Here is a 14752-nt window from a genome sequence, read left to right on the forward strand (position 1 = left end):
TAGCACACTAAAATAACTGTGACAACTGACTCCTGCTTTACGAATGGTCAGAAACGTTTAGAACTTTAATCAGACTGTAAGTGAGCTGTCTCGAATGTTAAAATGGTTTATCAAAAATAACTTGCAGATGAAAAGCAATCATATTTAATTGCTTGTCACTTAGCAGTGATTAAAATTTTTCTTGTAATATTATACGTAATAACAAGTGAGGAAATAAGGAGAAGTTATACATGATAAGCTGTGAATTTTTTAAAACAGGCATGAGAGTACATGTGGCATGAACTGTGAATATTTTAAAACAGGCATGAGAGTACATGTGGCATGAACTGTGAATATTTTAAAACAGGCATGAGAGTACATGTGGCGTGAACTGTGAATATTTTAAAACAGGCATGAGAGTACATGTGGCGTGAACTGTGAATATTTTAAAACAGGCATGAGAGTACATGTGGCGTGAGCTGTGAATCTTTTAAAACAGGCATGAGAGTACATGTGGCGTGAACTGTGAATATTTTAAAACAGGCATGAGAGTACATGTGGCGTGAGCTGTGAATATTTTAAAACAGGCATGAGAGTACATGTGGCGTGAACTGTGAATATTTTAAAACAGGCATGAGAGTACATGTGGCGTGAACTGTGAATATTTTAAAACAGGCATGAGAGTACATGTGGCGTGAGCTGCGAACCTTTTAAAACAGGCATGAGAGTACATGAGGCATGAGCTGCAAACCTTTTAAAACAGGCATGAGAGTACATGTGGCGTGAGCTGCGAACCTTTTAAAACAGGCATAAGGGTACATGTGGTATGAGCTGTTAACCTTTTAAAATAGGCATGAGAATATATGTGACAATTCTAGAGCCAACAGTTCTGTAGAAGTAGACTGCTTCTACATTCGTCGTCTTATTCTTTTGAATTTTAACGAATTAAATGAGTGTATATATTTTTTTCACTAGTGAGGCTCGAAATACTTTTAACATAAGAAATGCCTGGCAAAAATATAGTGATTTAATTTTAAAGCTCACTAAAAGTAATATCTTGCATTGAAAATGATTTGCTTGGTTAGAATATTAAGAAATCACACCAAGCCTATACAGGTAAACCATATAAAGACATTACTCGGTGTTACAATAAACTAGATTGACGTTGTTTACAGTAAATTAGACTAAAATATTATTTACTAAACTGAAACATAACTTTGTACAATAAACCAGACTCATTTAATATACAATATTGGAAAGTATATTATACAGAGTAACAGAATATGAGTACAGCTAATATCAGAATAAGACATTAAACAGAATTTACAAAACTATAGCAACATACGATTAAACAAACGGAAACAGTAAAGTAGGCTGAAATACTATATTGTAAACTAAACTAAAAACATATTAGGTTGACCAGAAATAAATGTCATTTTTGAACTGCGAGGTTTGGAAAAGTATAAACCAGGGTTGTAAAACATACTTTAATCAAAGTAAGCACCATTTGCTTTAACACACTTTTGCCAAAGTGTAACGACGTTGTTATGCCCCTGCTACAGAAATCAGAATTTGTATGGTCAGCCAACTTCCTGAAAGTTTCTTCTACAGCTGCCTGGTTTTGAAAGCGTTTATTGTTCAAAAAGTTGTCAAAGTGATTGAAAATATGAAAATCTGTAGGAGAAGAGTCTGGGAAATAAGGTGAATAAGGCACAACCTCGGTTCCCAATTCGTTCAATTTTTGGAGTGTCATCCTTTACACGTGGGGACGAGTATTATCATAAAGAAGAACATGGCCCCTTCAGTTGACCAGAGTTGGTGTTTCTCATGCAACTTGTGATGCATTTTGGTCAATTCTTGACAATATATGTTCGCTGTGATTGTTTCTCCTGGATTCAAAATGTTGTAGTGAATGATGCCGGCCGCAGTCCACCATACAGTCACTATGACTTTCCTTTGGTGAAACTTGGACTTTGGGAAATGCGCTGGGGCTGTTTTGCGAAAGAACTATTGTGCAGATCGTTTCCGATTATCGTACAAAATTCACTTTTCATCGCATGTCACTATCCGTTCAAGAAATTGATCTTTTCGGTTCCGCAACAGCAAAGTAGAGCAGGTCTCATAACATCGATTTCGTTGTCAGCTCATGCGGAACACACTTACCCAACTCTGTATTCTTTTCAGTCGCACTCATGGGGTTGGAAATGCTTGATTTGCTTGTGCCTAACTTATCTACAAGCTCACGTACTGTTGTGCGAGGGTCTGTCTTAACTGCTTCCTTTAATATGTTTTCATCCATGACCTTCGTGGTCTTCAAGACTTTCATCTCCATATTAAAACCTTTGGAACCAACGTTGAATTGTATGTTAAGTAACAAATCCATGGCCGAATGCCTGGTTGATTTTCCGTGTAGTTTGGTAGCTTTTCGTTCAAATTTGAAGTCCTAGAAGAAAATTAGACAAAATTCCTTCTTGTCCATGTAGCCTTTGGGGTTGCAAAACTTACTCTGAGTGGAGTTGAAACAGCAGACGATTAAGATACCTTAAGCGACAAAAGTTGAATTAAACCAACCAACAAACGATAACTTACTCAATATTCAGCTTCGAAATGTCATCATGGAAGTTCCGACATTTATTTCTGAACAACCTAATACGTGCGATATATCAAATTTGACGTGCAATATTCTCGATTATGGCATTATACGACAGACTAGGCTAATTAGCAATAACTCCTGACAAAAGAAACTACCTACATACGTTTAAACTATGCAAACTCAACACAATGACTAATTTAGTTAATTCAGTACATTGGCTTCAATACTAATACATAATATATATCTTTATATAAAAGCTTGTAAGACTAATAATGTATCAGTTTATAAGCTGGGTAGCCTCTCTGTTACCGATAGTTTCGGCCTTAAATCCAATATCTCACCAAGTATACGATCAGTTTAGGATTTTTACATTAGTCTTAAACTCACGTACTGAGCTAACAATGCAAAACAGTCCTCTTATTAATATTTAAATCGCTGTAGACATAGAAGCAAGTTTTTTGTTCAAGAGATATTGCTGATTCACCGTCTGAAATCAGCGTTATGTCTAAGGCTTATCCTGCTAAAAATCGGGTTTCAATACTCGCAGTAAGAGGAACAAAGATAACCCATTGTAGAGCCTTACACTTATCAACAAACAAACACTGCATCTTGTATGCGCAAATCTTTATATAATCCACCTTAACTACGTATAACAACTAACAATAGCCCATTAAACGGTTCTTACAACGTAACTTTATCTTAATACTGAGTTAAATGGTTGTTGCACGTGTTGCTATTTAGCTATAGAATCTGTAGTTGGACTACAGATAGTATAGCGAAAAGCTAATCTTTATGTAAATATAAATAACAGATTAAATGAATAACAAAATTGTGATTGAAGCAGATGCAATAATTAGAACAAAGGTACTAAAAATAAAATGTGCTGTGTCTACATCTACAGTTAGTTAGTGATACGTTTATAGTTACTGATGATAATACAGTTAATTAGTGGTGTTTTTATTTGATGATGTTAGGCATTTCTTTAAACGCGCTTCAATATATTTCATACCATTATATATGTAAAAACAGCTGGTATGAGCCTGACGATGACCCAAGAAGGTCGAAACGTTGTTTGCTCCTCTATATAAAATTTTCTCAGCCCATACCAGCCATTTTTACATATATATTTTTCTCTACAAGTGGGTTTTCTCGTCATTACGGATTATTATTTCTTACCATTACCGACTAGAACTGATAAATCATTAACCGTAATTTTTTTAGCAAAGAAATAACCTGAATTTTGATGGTGATTCATTGAATTTGGAAATTTAAAATTATTTAAGTATTACTTTATAAGGTTCTTCAAAATAAACGTCAAAGTCTCACAAAACTCTAACATGTTTTTGTATGACATTATTGGTTTAACGTGTTTGTACATCTCGTTACCTAAAGGTTTTAGTGCTTGAATACTGCACCATAATTCTTTTAAAAAACATTATATGATTTTTGGTTGTTGTTGTTTTACAATTGAAATCAAAATTTCTGATAACTCTAGGTGTAGTGAATCAGAGGGTGCATGGTTCGCGATTTGTTGCCACAAAAATAGACAAATTAGTTAGGGACCGTTAGTGCGCTATAAAAGTGACGCTCAAATTCCAGTTTTCAGTCAGTCAAAAATATCCCAAGAGTTAGCGGTGAATGTTGTTAATCTTCCTTCAAGCCCATCAGTTCAAAATGAGAGGTGGCTATGTGCACATAGCCTTAATATAGCTTTTTGAAAACTTACCGAAACGAAAGCTTTATCGCCATTTACTCAAATGGCGAGTATTGGTTAGTATGATTTGTGTTTATAATTGTCTTAACCTCTATTTACCCATTCCTCAGGTTGGTATACTTTTCTACACCATTTATGTTTATTAATGAGTGACATAACAAATCACTTGTTTTCTACGACTTTATTTTAGTATATATTCCAGAAATTTTATACCATAGAAGTCATTAAAAGCAGTAAGTTACCATTAGCTACAATAGGAAGGTTACCAGTGGGTAAGTGGTCAACAGGAAAATAAACTAAGGTGATGATTTTGCTTCACAATGAGGAGATTAAGCCTTTTGTACTTTCTCATTAGTTAAATTAGCTAACATTTTATTATAAATCAATATTCTGTTGCGCCCTCTTGCAAGAATAGAGTTAATAACTGAGTATGTGTTTTTTGCGAGGGTTATATAATAAGTATAACACAGAAGGGTCTCTGACATGCAGGGCAATATACTTTTACCAGGCTAATACAACGTCTAAATAACGGACTTGTACAAGTTTAAGTACCTAATAAAGAACAGAAAAATATACTAAGCCAGGTTTGGACAAGTCAGAGGATGCCACTCTTGAACGAGATCATTAAATCTACACAATCTATGAAAACTCGGTTCTCTTGTCCAATATTCAAAAAAGAAATATCAAAGAAACGTTAGATTTACGTTGTTTTTTATTATATTTAATAGTAGTAACTGTAATAAAAGGGAAGAGCATAACTTTCTAGCTTTATTTTATTCTAACATATAAAAACGGTATAAACCAGACATAATGAACATCTTTAGTTTAAGAGTTCCATCAGCAATAAAACCTATGTTATTAGTGGCCTCTTATGTCTGCTTTGTTCAATATTTCAATGGGAAGCTCTGAAAGAGCTAAAATCCTAAGCATATACATGAAAAATATATATGTAGAACGTACACACAACGTCTTTAGTTACCATTGTAAAAAAAGCATTTTTTAAAGATGAACGCTGCGCTAAAAAACAAATAACGCATAAAAAGAATCAAAGTAATTGTATCACTTAAATTCAATGATACATCTTAGTTTAGCTACTGAAGTAAGGGGGTTTCTTATTAATGAAGGGGACGGGGGAGAAAAATACTTTGTAGATAGTTATGCAGTGATGTATGTGGAGACTTTTGTGTGAAATTAGTTTATATTGTGCAGATTAAGGACTGTTTGAAAGTTTTGTTACCCAGCTGCGTAGACGGAAGCTTGGGACCTTATAACGTACGAAATAATGGTTTGACTTTTGCAGGAAATGTAGCTGTTATAGCAAATTGTGGACAGCATTGCGTTTTATGTCCGGATCTCTCTTGTATGTATGGTGGAGTGTTATTACGCATTGTTAGTGCAGCAAAAGGAAACTGTCAGAGTACCGTAAGTTGTTAGTACATATTTTTCTTGTTTGTATGGTGGAGTGTCATAACCTTTTATTGGTGCAACAAAAGTAAACTGTCAGCGTAGTGTAAGCTGTTGGTACAGATTTTTCTTGTTCCTATGCTGGAGTGTCATAACATATTGTTGGTGCAACAAAAGTAAACTGTCAGCGTAGTGTAAATTGTTGGTACAGATTTTTTTTGTTTGTATAATGAGGGAGTGCTATCAGATATTGTTGATGCAACAATTATAATAAATATTTGTAGTTGTGCGTTTTCGTAATAAGGACAGTTGCCAAAATTAAGTGCGATAAGACAATTAAGAAATCATTTTACGTTCAGTTTTCAAACATCAAATGTCTAATTATTAGTAGAAACGTTTTGACTATTTTATAACGGGGATTTCCTCAACTGAGTTTTGAGTTAAAACAAAAACATCACTACCATAAAGCTAAATAGTTTTCTGTACGAATTGTAACATATTGTACATTTTCAATATCTCTATTCGTGTTTTTATATTTTTATTTCTTCTTAGTAGTTTAGCACGAGCCCTTTCATACTAAAATACTATTAGGAATGAGCTCGTCCATTATACCTACATGTGGGTTAGTGAGTAGGAAGATTCGTGGTTCCAGTACTGCTTCATACTTTGGGGTTCTGAGTACGATAAAAACTAATGATCAAATCCCACTATTAAGTCAATGTTCTTGACTAACTGCTGTTCCTTTTATATATCATTTTAAAATTACTTTCAACAGTTGTTGTTGCTTTGTGTCAAAATTATTAATTCTAAAGTAACGTTCACCGTAGAACTTATAAAACATTAGAAGTTTTTAGTAAGTCCGAACATATCTTGAAATATTACGGCAAAGTATTCTGCTTGTTATCGAACTGGAACAAAATACAGTTAAATACCTGTGTTCGAAGGAAAACGAAGTTTAACAATAAAAAGGGTAACGACACTTCTGATATAGATAAACAATATTGTTCACCAGAAGTGTTGCTATTCTTTTAATTATTAAATAAATGTGGTATTGTTTTGTGTATATCACAAGTTGTGCAAGTGAAAATAAAGCTCATGTTTCATTGAAGTCGTACGAACTTTACAAAACGTCACCTAATTATAAAAGCAGGTTTAGTGTCAATGATGATAAGCTGAGTGTGGCCAAGTGGTTAACGTGCCAGGTTTCAAATCAAATGGTCCAAGGTTCGAACAGTATATGCTACTGAATGGTATCCATACTTTCAGCTATAGGAACATTGCCAATTCTGCTATAGACTTAATAATATCCACGTAGGCGGCTAGTGCTGCTAGCTGGATGACCTCTATCTCTCTCAGACCATTACTTTTAAATCATGGTCGGTTATACAAAAACAGTTCTGAACTGAACTTTTAGCCATCGTGTCACATGAATTGACGTTTGGATTGAAAATATCCCACGTTTTAAAATGATAAAAATAAACATAACTGCTGCATGTTTTTCTTTTATGGCCGTTGTGTTGAGGATACATTTTCTTAGCTTTGTCTCAACTGTTCTTGTAAAGTTTGCTGTTCATTGTCATGAAAAGCACTCTTTAGTAGCAGATTATGATAGTTTATATGTTGATAGACAGTAACTACTTCAGTTACTTGGCTTTTTTCAAAGTTACTTATTATTTTCTGTAAACAAACTAAGTCACTTTTCCAAATCAATGTTAGAACTTGCTTTACGATGTTAAAGTTTCTGTTTGTCAAAACAGATTGTACAAATTTAGTTTTATAAACATTACATACATGAAAGCTGTATTTTAATTGCTTATTCCATGTCAAAATTGACTTTACACCAATACTTACATAAAAAACTTAGTTTAACTTTTGTTACAAGTTACACTTAATTAAAGTTATCTCACTCGGTACTCATCAGATTATTTATTTTTTATTAAAGAATTAAAGTCCTTAATAAATGGAGTTTAAGTCTAAACTCTTAATGAAGGAAAGAGAAAAATGCAGTTTAAAACCAAAAGTATACGAAAATTAAGGAAAAACACGGAAAGGAGCGCAAAAAATGAAAAAAACTGAATAGAAAAAAAAAGAATATTTGGATGAATAATGGAAAACAGGGAAGTGAGAGCGAAAGGAAAAAGAAAAAATAATTAGCTATAACAATTTCGACCAATAAGAGACCGTGATTATCGTGCTGGCTAACAACAAACACGTATGAAAATGTAAATAAAATAATCCTCTGAAAAATATGCATGAAGAAAGAAGATGATGAAATATAGCTTATGACGTTGGTAATGACGTGTTTGAATAAGTTATTCAGCCTGTGCGAACAGTCTGAACCGAAAATTCAATGATACATGTATATGTATGTACTTAGGCTTACGTTACAGTACAGTTTGGTAAGTCGATTCCGGTGACAAATACATCAGATGACATGGCAAAAGTTTTGGTGTATCATTATCCGTTTTTTACTGTTTTCTTTTTACTATTTTAATCGACGTGCATAAAATATGAACATTTTATCATATGATAGTTATCCATTTATAATACTGCTTTTGACACATTTTAGAAAAATTTGCTGTTCATTTTCATGAAAAGCACTTTTTAGTAGCAGATTATGGTAGTTTATACCATGATAGACAGTAACTACTTTAGTGACTTGGCTTCGTTCAGAGTTACTTATTATTTTCTGTGAACAAACTAAGTCATTTTCTCAAATCAATGTTAAAACTTGTTTTGTAGCACTAAATAAGTTGAGCCACAGGGAGCCGCTGGAAAATTAGACTTGATATAATACAAGGCTAGTATCCTCCGTAATATTATTATTAGTGTTAGTACACGTTACTATCGTTTTTAGTATAGTTTGGTCTTTAATCACGAGTATCGAGAATTCACCTACAACAATATATGAAGCGCTTTATTCGTCTCCTATGGAACAGCGATAAGTATACAGTCTTACAATGGCGGACGCAGCAGAGAGTGCAATGTGGCTTTGCTCTAAATTGAGTCTAAAACAAATAAACAAACAAAAAACACTCTATTTGACAAAATATTCCATAAAATCAACGTAATATTCTAGGACACAAATGTCATTGATTGTATTTGTTACAACAAATATATGGATCCTAACGAAATTAAACAAGCTGCGTTGTAGACACATGAGTAAAGATATTTCAAGATTTACTAATCCAGTATGTGTCGAGTATTGATTTATATAATATTATTTTGTGTACGGATTTACAACGTTAAACTCAGGGGTTTGATTCCCTTTGGTGGACTCAGCAGATAGCTAATGTGACTTTACTATAGGAAAACACACACACACATACTATTTTGTGCAGCCGCACTTGAATAGACAATTGCCCCAAGACGGTGTCTGGATAAAATGAAAAAATAAGAAATTAATGACTTTTACATTTTACAATAGAAATCTTAATATCAGTTTCAACATACTTCGTACATGTGGGCTAATATATAAAGAAATTATAGGATTTTAAACAAACCTTGAAAATTAAATATAATTATGTATATAATTGTTTATTTAAAAAAGATATAACGCATTGCGTCAAAATATAAAATTCTGAAAAAAAAATTAAGGTTTAATGAGTATGTACATTACATGATGCTAACATCAATATTTCACAATAAACATTTCTGTGGAGGTTAAGTTTTAGAAATCAATCTTACTGCATCATGTACTAGAAAGTAATTTATTAATTTAGTTGATGAATATATGTGCATACTTGCCTTTAGAACTTCATCAATCATGTCACATGAAATGTATAAGTTTACTAAAGTAGACTTGTCGTTTCTTAAGCCATTTACTAAGCGGTTACCCCAAGAAATTTATATATTACAAACAGGCGAGTCTTCGTAACACAATATTTCACTTCTCTAACAGGGCCCGGCATAGCCAGATGTGTTAAAGCGTTCGACTCGTAATCTGTGGGTCGCAGGTTCGAATCCCCGTCACACAAAATATGCTCGCCCTTTCAGCCGTGGGGACGTTATAATGTGACGATCATTCCCACTATTCGGTGGTAAAAGAATAGTCCAAGAGTTGGTGGTGGTGAGTGGTAATGACCAGCTGCCTTCCTTCTAGTCTTACACAACTAAACTAGGGACGGTTAGCGCAGACAGCCCTCGTGTAGCTTTGCGCGAAATTCAAAAAAACAAACAAATCAAACTTCTTTAACAGAAAGATAGCTTTAAAATATCATTTGTAGCCAAAGAACAGATAACATGTGATATATGCTGATACATATATAAAGCAAAATCGTTTTTGTTATCAGTTTCTTTACATAAACCTAAAGCAATTTGTATTGTCTTTATTTCTGAGTAGGAGTGTATACATTATGAGGATAAGTTATTCATGGCTATGAATATATTATCAAACATCTGAAATTACTGAAAATGTACTAATCTCAATGTTTAAAAAAGCCAAAACAAAAATACCGCTTAGTCATATGTTTGCCTCCAACCACATTCATAGAATGATCTGGTGAGAAAATATGTTTACTGTGTTCAGTTTACTCTTATCTCAAAGAACATCAATAAATAGTATTTGCAGTAGTTATCAGTCATATCGTGATTAGTGTTGGATTAGCAAAAATAATAAAAATGTTTTACCCTCTCTTCCGCTCAGTGACTGTATTTTTTTTTATCCCTTGTAGCATGAAATATCGCAGTTTGATCCATGCAGAGACTAGAGTGATTTAGTGGTTAGCGTGCCGAGCTGCGTTGCCGATAGTCCGTCCGTGTTTCGCGAACGAAAACAGTAAAATAAAAACCGCACTCCCTGTTTCTGAGACGATGATATGTTAGTAACCCATGAGTTGATAGTGGACGATATTTACTACCATATTCTGCTCTATTTAATACTTTAGAATATCTTTCTGGAAATTGTTGAGTGTACATTTTTTGAAAATATGCTGTCACGTTTAACTGAAATATCCTAAAATTGATATAGAAATAAGTGTTAATTATAAGATTAAGTTTCACGTCATAGGACCAGATACATAGGAGCAGTTCAGTTCTTAGACTGAAATATAACTTAATGATTTGTAGGCTTTGTTCCAATGATGTAGGTAGTAATACATCAATAATGTGTTAACCAATAAAAATAGATATTATTTTTTAAAAATAGTAATAATAAGGGATATGTGTCTTTCCAATTTTCATTAATGGCATAGATTGTAGTAACGGAAACTTACTGTAAACATGTTAAACTAGAATGAGTTATAGTGATGAAAACTTACCCTTATCGTATTCGACTGCTGTAGGTTAAGTGACGGAACTCTTCTGTATGGTCTATTCATCTAATAGATATTGTAGTGACAGAAAATTACTCTTGTCGTGTTTAACTTACTGCTTAACGTAAAGTTCCATAACATCAGTTAAAAAGTCTCTATAGCTGCTTTTTCTTATATAATTTGGAAAAGGGGAGATTCTGACTCCCTGCATTTGCTTTTGTTGTGAGTCAAATTTTTATCTGACCTTTTGTATTTCTGGACGTATTTTATGAGTGTGGTTTTAAAATCGCTTAACATACAACATTAAGTTTATAAAACTAAAAAGTAACTGTGAAGTTTAATTTTTAACAAGAAACTTGGTATTGTAATAATAAACAAACAACAAAAAGTATTCCTTTTTTTTTTTCAGTACCGATTCTTGGGCCTGTCAGAATGCAATCTGACCCCTACGAGTTACTGAAATTTTGTGGTAAGTGCATTGTATCTCATTTTAAATACCTCCATATTGTACTATACACTTTAGCTTAAACCCATTTTACATCACTGGAGATTGTTATGTGTATCTTAACCTAAACTCAAATTATAGAATTCCAGGTTTTAACTATATTCCTTAATTTAAACCCATATTAGACACATACATGGAGACTGTACTGTGTGCTTTAGCTTTAAAAATAAAGTAGATAACATGAGCTTGTATTGTTTGCCACGACCTAAACTCAAATCAAATAACTCAAAATAGTACTGTATACCTTACCTTTCTCTCTTCAGTCACACCAAATATGCTCGATCTTTCGGCCGTTGGGGTGTTATAAAGTGATGGTCAATCACACTACTCGTTGGTAAAATAGTAGCCCAAGAGGTGGCGGTGAGCGGTGATGACAAGCTGCCTTCCCTCCAGTCTTACACTGCTAAATTAGGGACGGCTAGCGCAGATAGCCCTCGTGTAGCTATGGGTGAAATTCTAACCAGAACAACCCGAGCCAGACATTTACGTCCATTGATCTATTCATTTTCACGGTCTTAACTTTTTTCGTTTCTTGGGGCTCCCCGCTAGTACAGCAGTATGTCTACGGATTTACAACGCAAAATCAGGGGTTCGATTCCCTTCGGTGGGCTCGGCAGATAGCCCAATGTGGCTTTGCTATAAGAAAACACACACTCGTTTCTTGGGAGGCGAACAAAGATCCACAAAACAGTAAACAGTTTCCGCCCATTCCGAGTAAGACTGTTTATAGTCACTGCTACTAGACTCGCGTACCACAATAGAAGTTTGAGAGGGCCAACTGGCTTTCTTCTACCACCCTTTTAGAGGTTGATCTTACCGTCATTAACCTATCCTATGTTTATGACTGTGTGAAGGCGGTAATTATTCATAATTGTACAAGCAGCTGGCTTTACCATCTCTAAAATCTCAACAACTTTCCCACGATATAGTTATCCACGGTGAATACTTGACAGGCTATAAGCATTCAAGGCTCAGAAATGGACTTGGAATATCATATGATTTATAGATATTTCACATTTATTTACCATACATCATTTCAGAAATCACGTGTCCGTACTGAGCAAGTCAGACATTAAAGAAAAAAATATTTATTAAATTTTTATCTATTATCTCTTCCGCCAACAGTTCCAAGGTCAATTAGAATAAATTTAGAACGCTTAGTGGGAAGTCTACATCTAATCCCTTTTGGTTTTAAAATACGACAGCCAAAAATTTACTAATTTACAGGGTACTGCTAAACCTCTTGAATAATGCTTATTCAATCACTCCAGCACTGACACCAGTTTTCCTGAGCTCTTAAACATCAAGCCTCCAACGTCTTTCAACATAACAGTCTGTGTAGCTACAATCAATCATTTAGTTTGGAAGATGAACTTTATAGTGGTTTCGAAGTGCATGATTCACACCAGATGATTTACATTACAAAACGGTATGCTGTCCCTCTTCTCCCTCTCTGAATCTTCTTCTAGTTCTTGTCATTCACAAAAAGGATCCTAAACTTTCTTCTAATTATAGTCCACTTGCTTTAACTAGTTGTCCCTACAAAGTTTTAGAGAGGATAGTTGATGCTCACATTGTTTGGTTCCTGGAATCAAGCAGTTTCCTCTTCAACACCCAGTGCGGTATCCACAAACGGTAATATGACGGTAATATGGAAAATGTCACTGGTAACATCCATTTATATGGACTGCAAGGCTATTTTCCCATTTTTTTCAGTAAGATTTTAGTACCGGTCATTTTGGGACAATATGTGATCAATATTATCCTGATTCTTTCCACAGGAGTTTGATATACCTCAAATTGTATCTTGAATATATCACATCTTACCATTAAAATTAATGCTATCATTGAACAACACATTCTACAATTGCAATAATCTCTGTGTATGTAACTTTCAGGCATCATGTGAGATATATAAATCCCTTAGATTGGACTTCTGACTTCAGTAAAGATTGCACCTGATCTCCATCTGAGAAGTAGATAAATTCCTGGTACCTGAGACAAAATTATCAGGACTTCTCTGTGATAATAAGACGACTTTTTCCACACGTTAAGAAGGTTAATTGTCTCACTTATTTTCTATATCCTCTTTTCCACATCTTGCAGATTGGATGCATGCTCAAGATCTGTCGTGTCTTCATTTGATCTAAGCTGAACTATGGATTTCTGGTCTATTCCTCCACTAGAATCATACATTGAAGATGTTGGTCCCTGCACAACATTGGGAGCTTTGACTGTGGATAGGGATTATCTGCATTTCTCAAATATAAAATGTGTACACAGTCCTGTGGATCTCCATTTCATCTCAGACATTTGCAATTTTCTTTACAGTAAGCTATTAAGCTTCAATCTGCCATTTATTCCACCTATCAATGTATCTTATGTCTTTCTAGGTTCTGATTTTTGTAAATATAAGGTATGATATTCCCACTTTTGGCTCTTATATCCAAAAAAGGTTGAATGAGATGGACCTGACATTAACTGATCAACCCACCTTGGGTCTTAACCACTACTACATCTGATGTTTTTTTTTAGATCACTGAAAAAGCTGAGTAATCACTACTGGCAGTACCGACTTATCTTTAACAAACACCTTTTTGCCATCCTTTTTTTTTTTCATTTTTATGGATGGATCAAAATAGGGTAATTCTGGGGCTTTGCTGTGGTTTTTATTTGTAACTGTTCACACAATTTCCTCTGAGAGTTGCATTCTATTATATATATCAACTCACTTAACACAATGAAATATCTTGAATCACTTAACTTTAGTTTTCCCTCACTTCATGTGAATATCCAGAAATATCTCACACATTTCTTTCTGTTATTTCCTATTATATATTTTTTTCATATTTCCAGGATGTATCTTTATCTGAAGTAATAAGCTTTCTGATCCCACAACAAAATCAGCCTATTCTGGCAATTTCTCAGGCATGTCTATTCCATATTTTATTTGCAAGCCTATGAACAAAGCAAAACTTCTTCCCAATTGGAAGGCAGTTAAGAATACGTAATGATCTAACAACGTTTACACATAAGGATTACTGCTGTTAATTGACATAGTTTACATAGTTGTTCTTTTACAAGGATCTGCATTGGCAACAGCTTTCTTGCACGTTATTTTCTCTTACAGGTGAATGATCTGTAAATGCTGTCTGAACATTGTGACACTCAAGGCTGCTACGTGTTTAGATTTTTACGTGTCAAATACTCTTTAGCTCTCCAATTATTTCCATTTTCATTTATCTATATTTAGTTCTTTTAACTAATTTTTTATTGTTTTTTCAATTTATTGGTAAGATATCCTG

The 14752-nt window shown here is 34.0% G+C and overlaps 1 protein-coding gene across 4 annotated transcripts in view; it reads left to right on the plus strand.

Moving 5' to 3' along the window:
- Window positions 1-14752, plus strand: part of LOC143237851 (cGMP-dependent 3',5'-cyclic phosphodiesterase-like) — a 77315-nt gene that overhangs the window by 12804 nt on the left and 49759 nt on the right. Inside the window, exons 2-3 of one of the 4 annotated variants that reach the window (XM_076477529.1) lie at window positions 5587-5708; window positions 11352-11411. In XM_076477529.1, the coding sequence (XP_076333644.1) occupies window positions 11375-11411 (37 nt within the window). In that variant the 5' untranslated portion in view covers window positions 5587-5708; window positions 11352-11374. Of the gene's footprint in view, window positions 1-5586; window positions 5709-10372; window positions 10510-11351; window positions 11412-14752 lie in introns of those variants that run through there. The other 3 variants (XM_076477528.1, XM_076477527.1, XM_076477530.1) reach the window with 3 other exon arrangements.

Source organism: Tachypleus tridentatus, chromosome 13 (genome assembly GCF_004210375.1).
Source record: "Tachypleus tridentatus isolate NWPU-2018 chromosome 13, ASM421037v1, whole genome shotgun sequence".
Classification (NCBI taxonomy): Eukaryota; Metazoa; Arthropoda; class Merostomata; order Xiphosura; family Limulidae; genus Tachypleus; species Tachypleus tridentatus.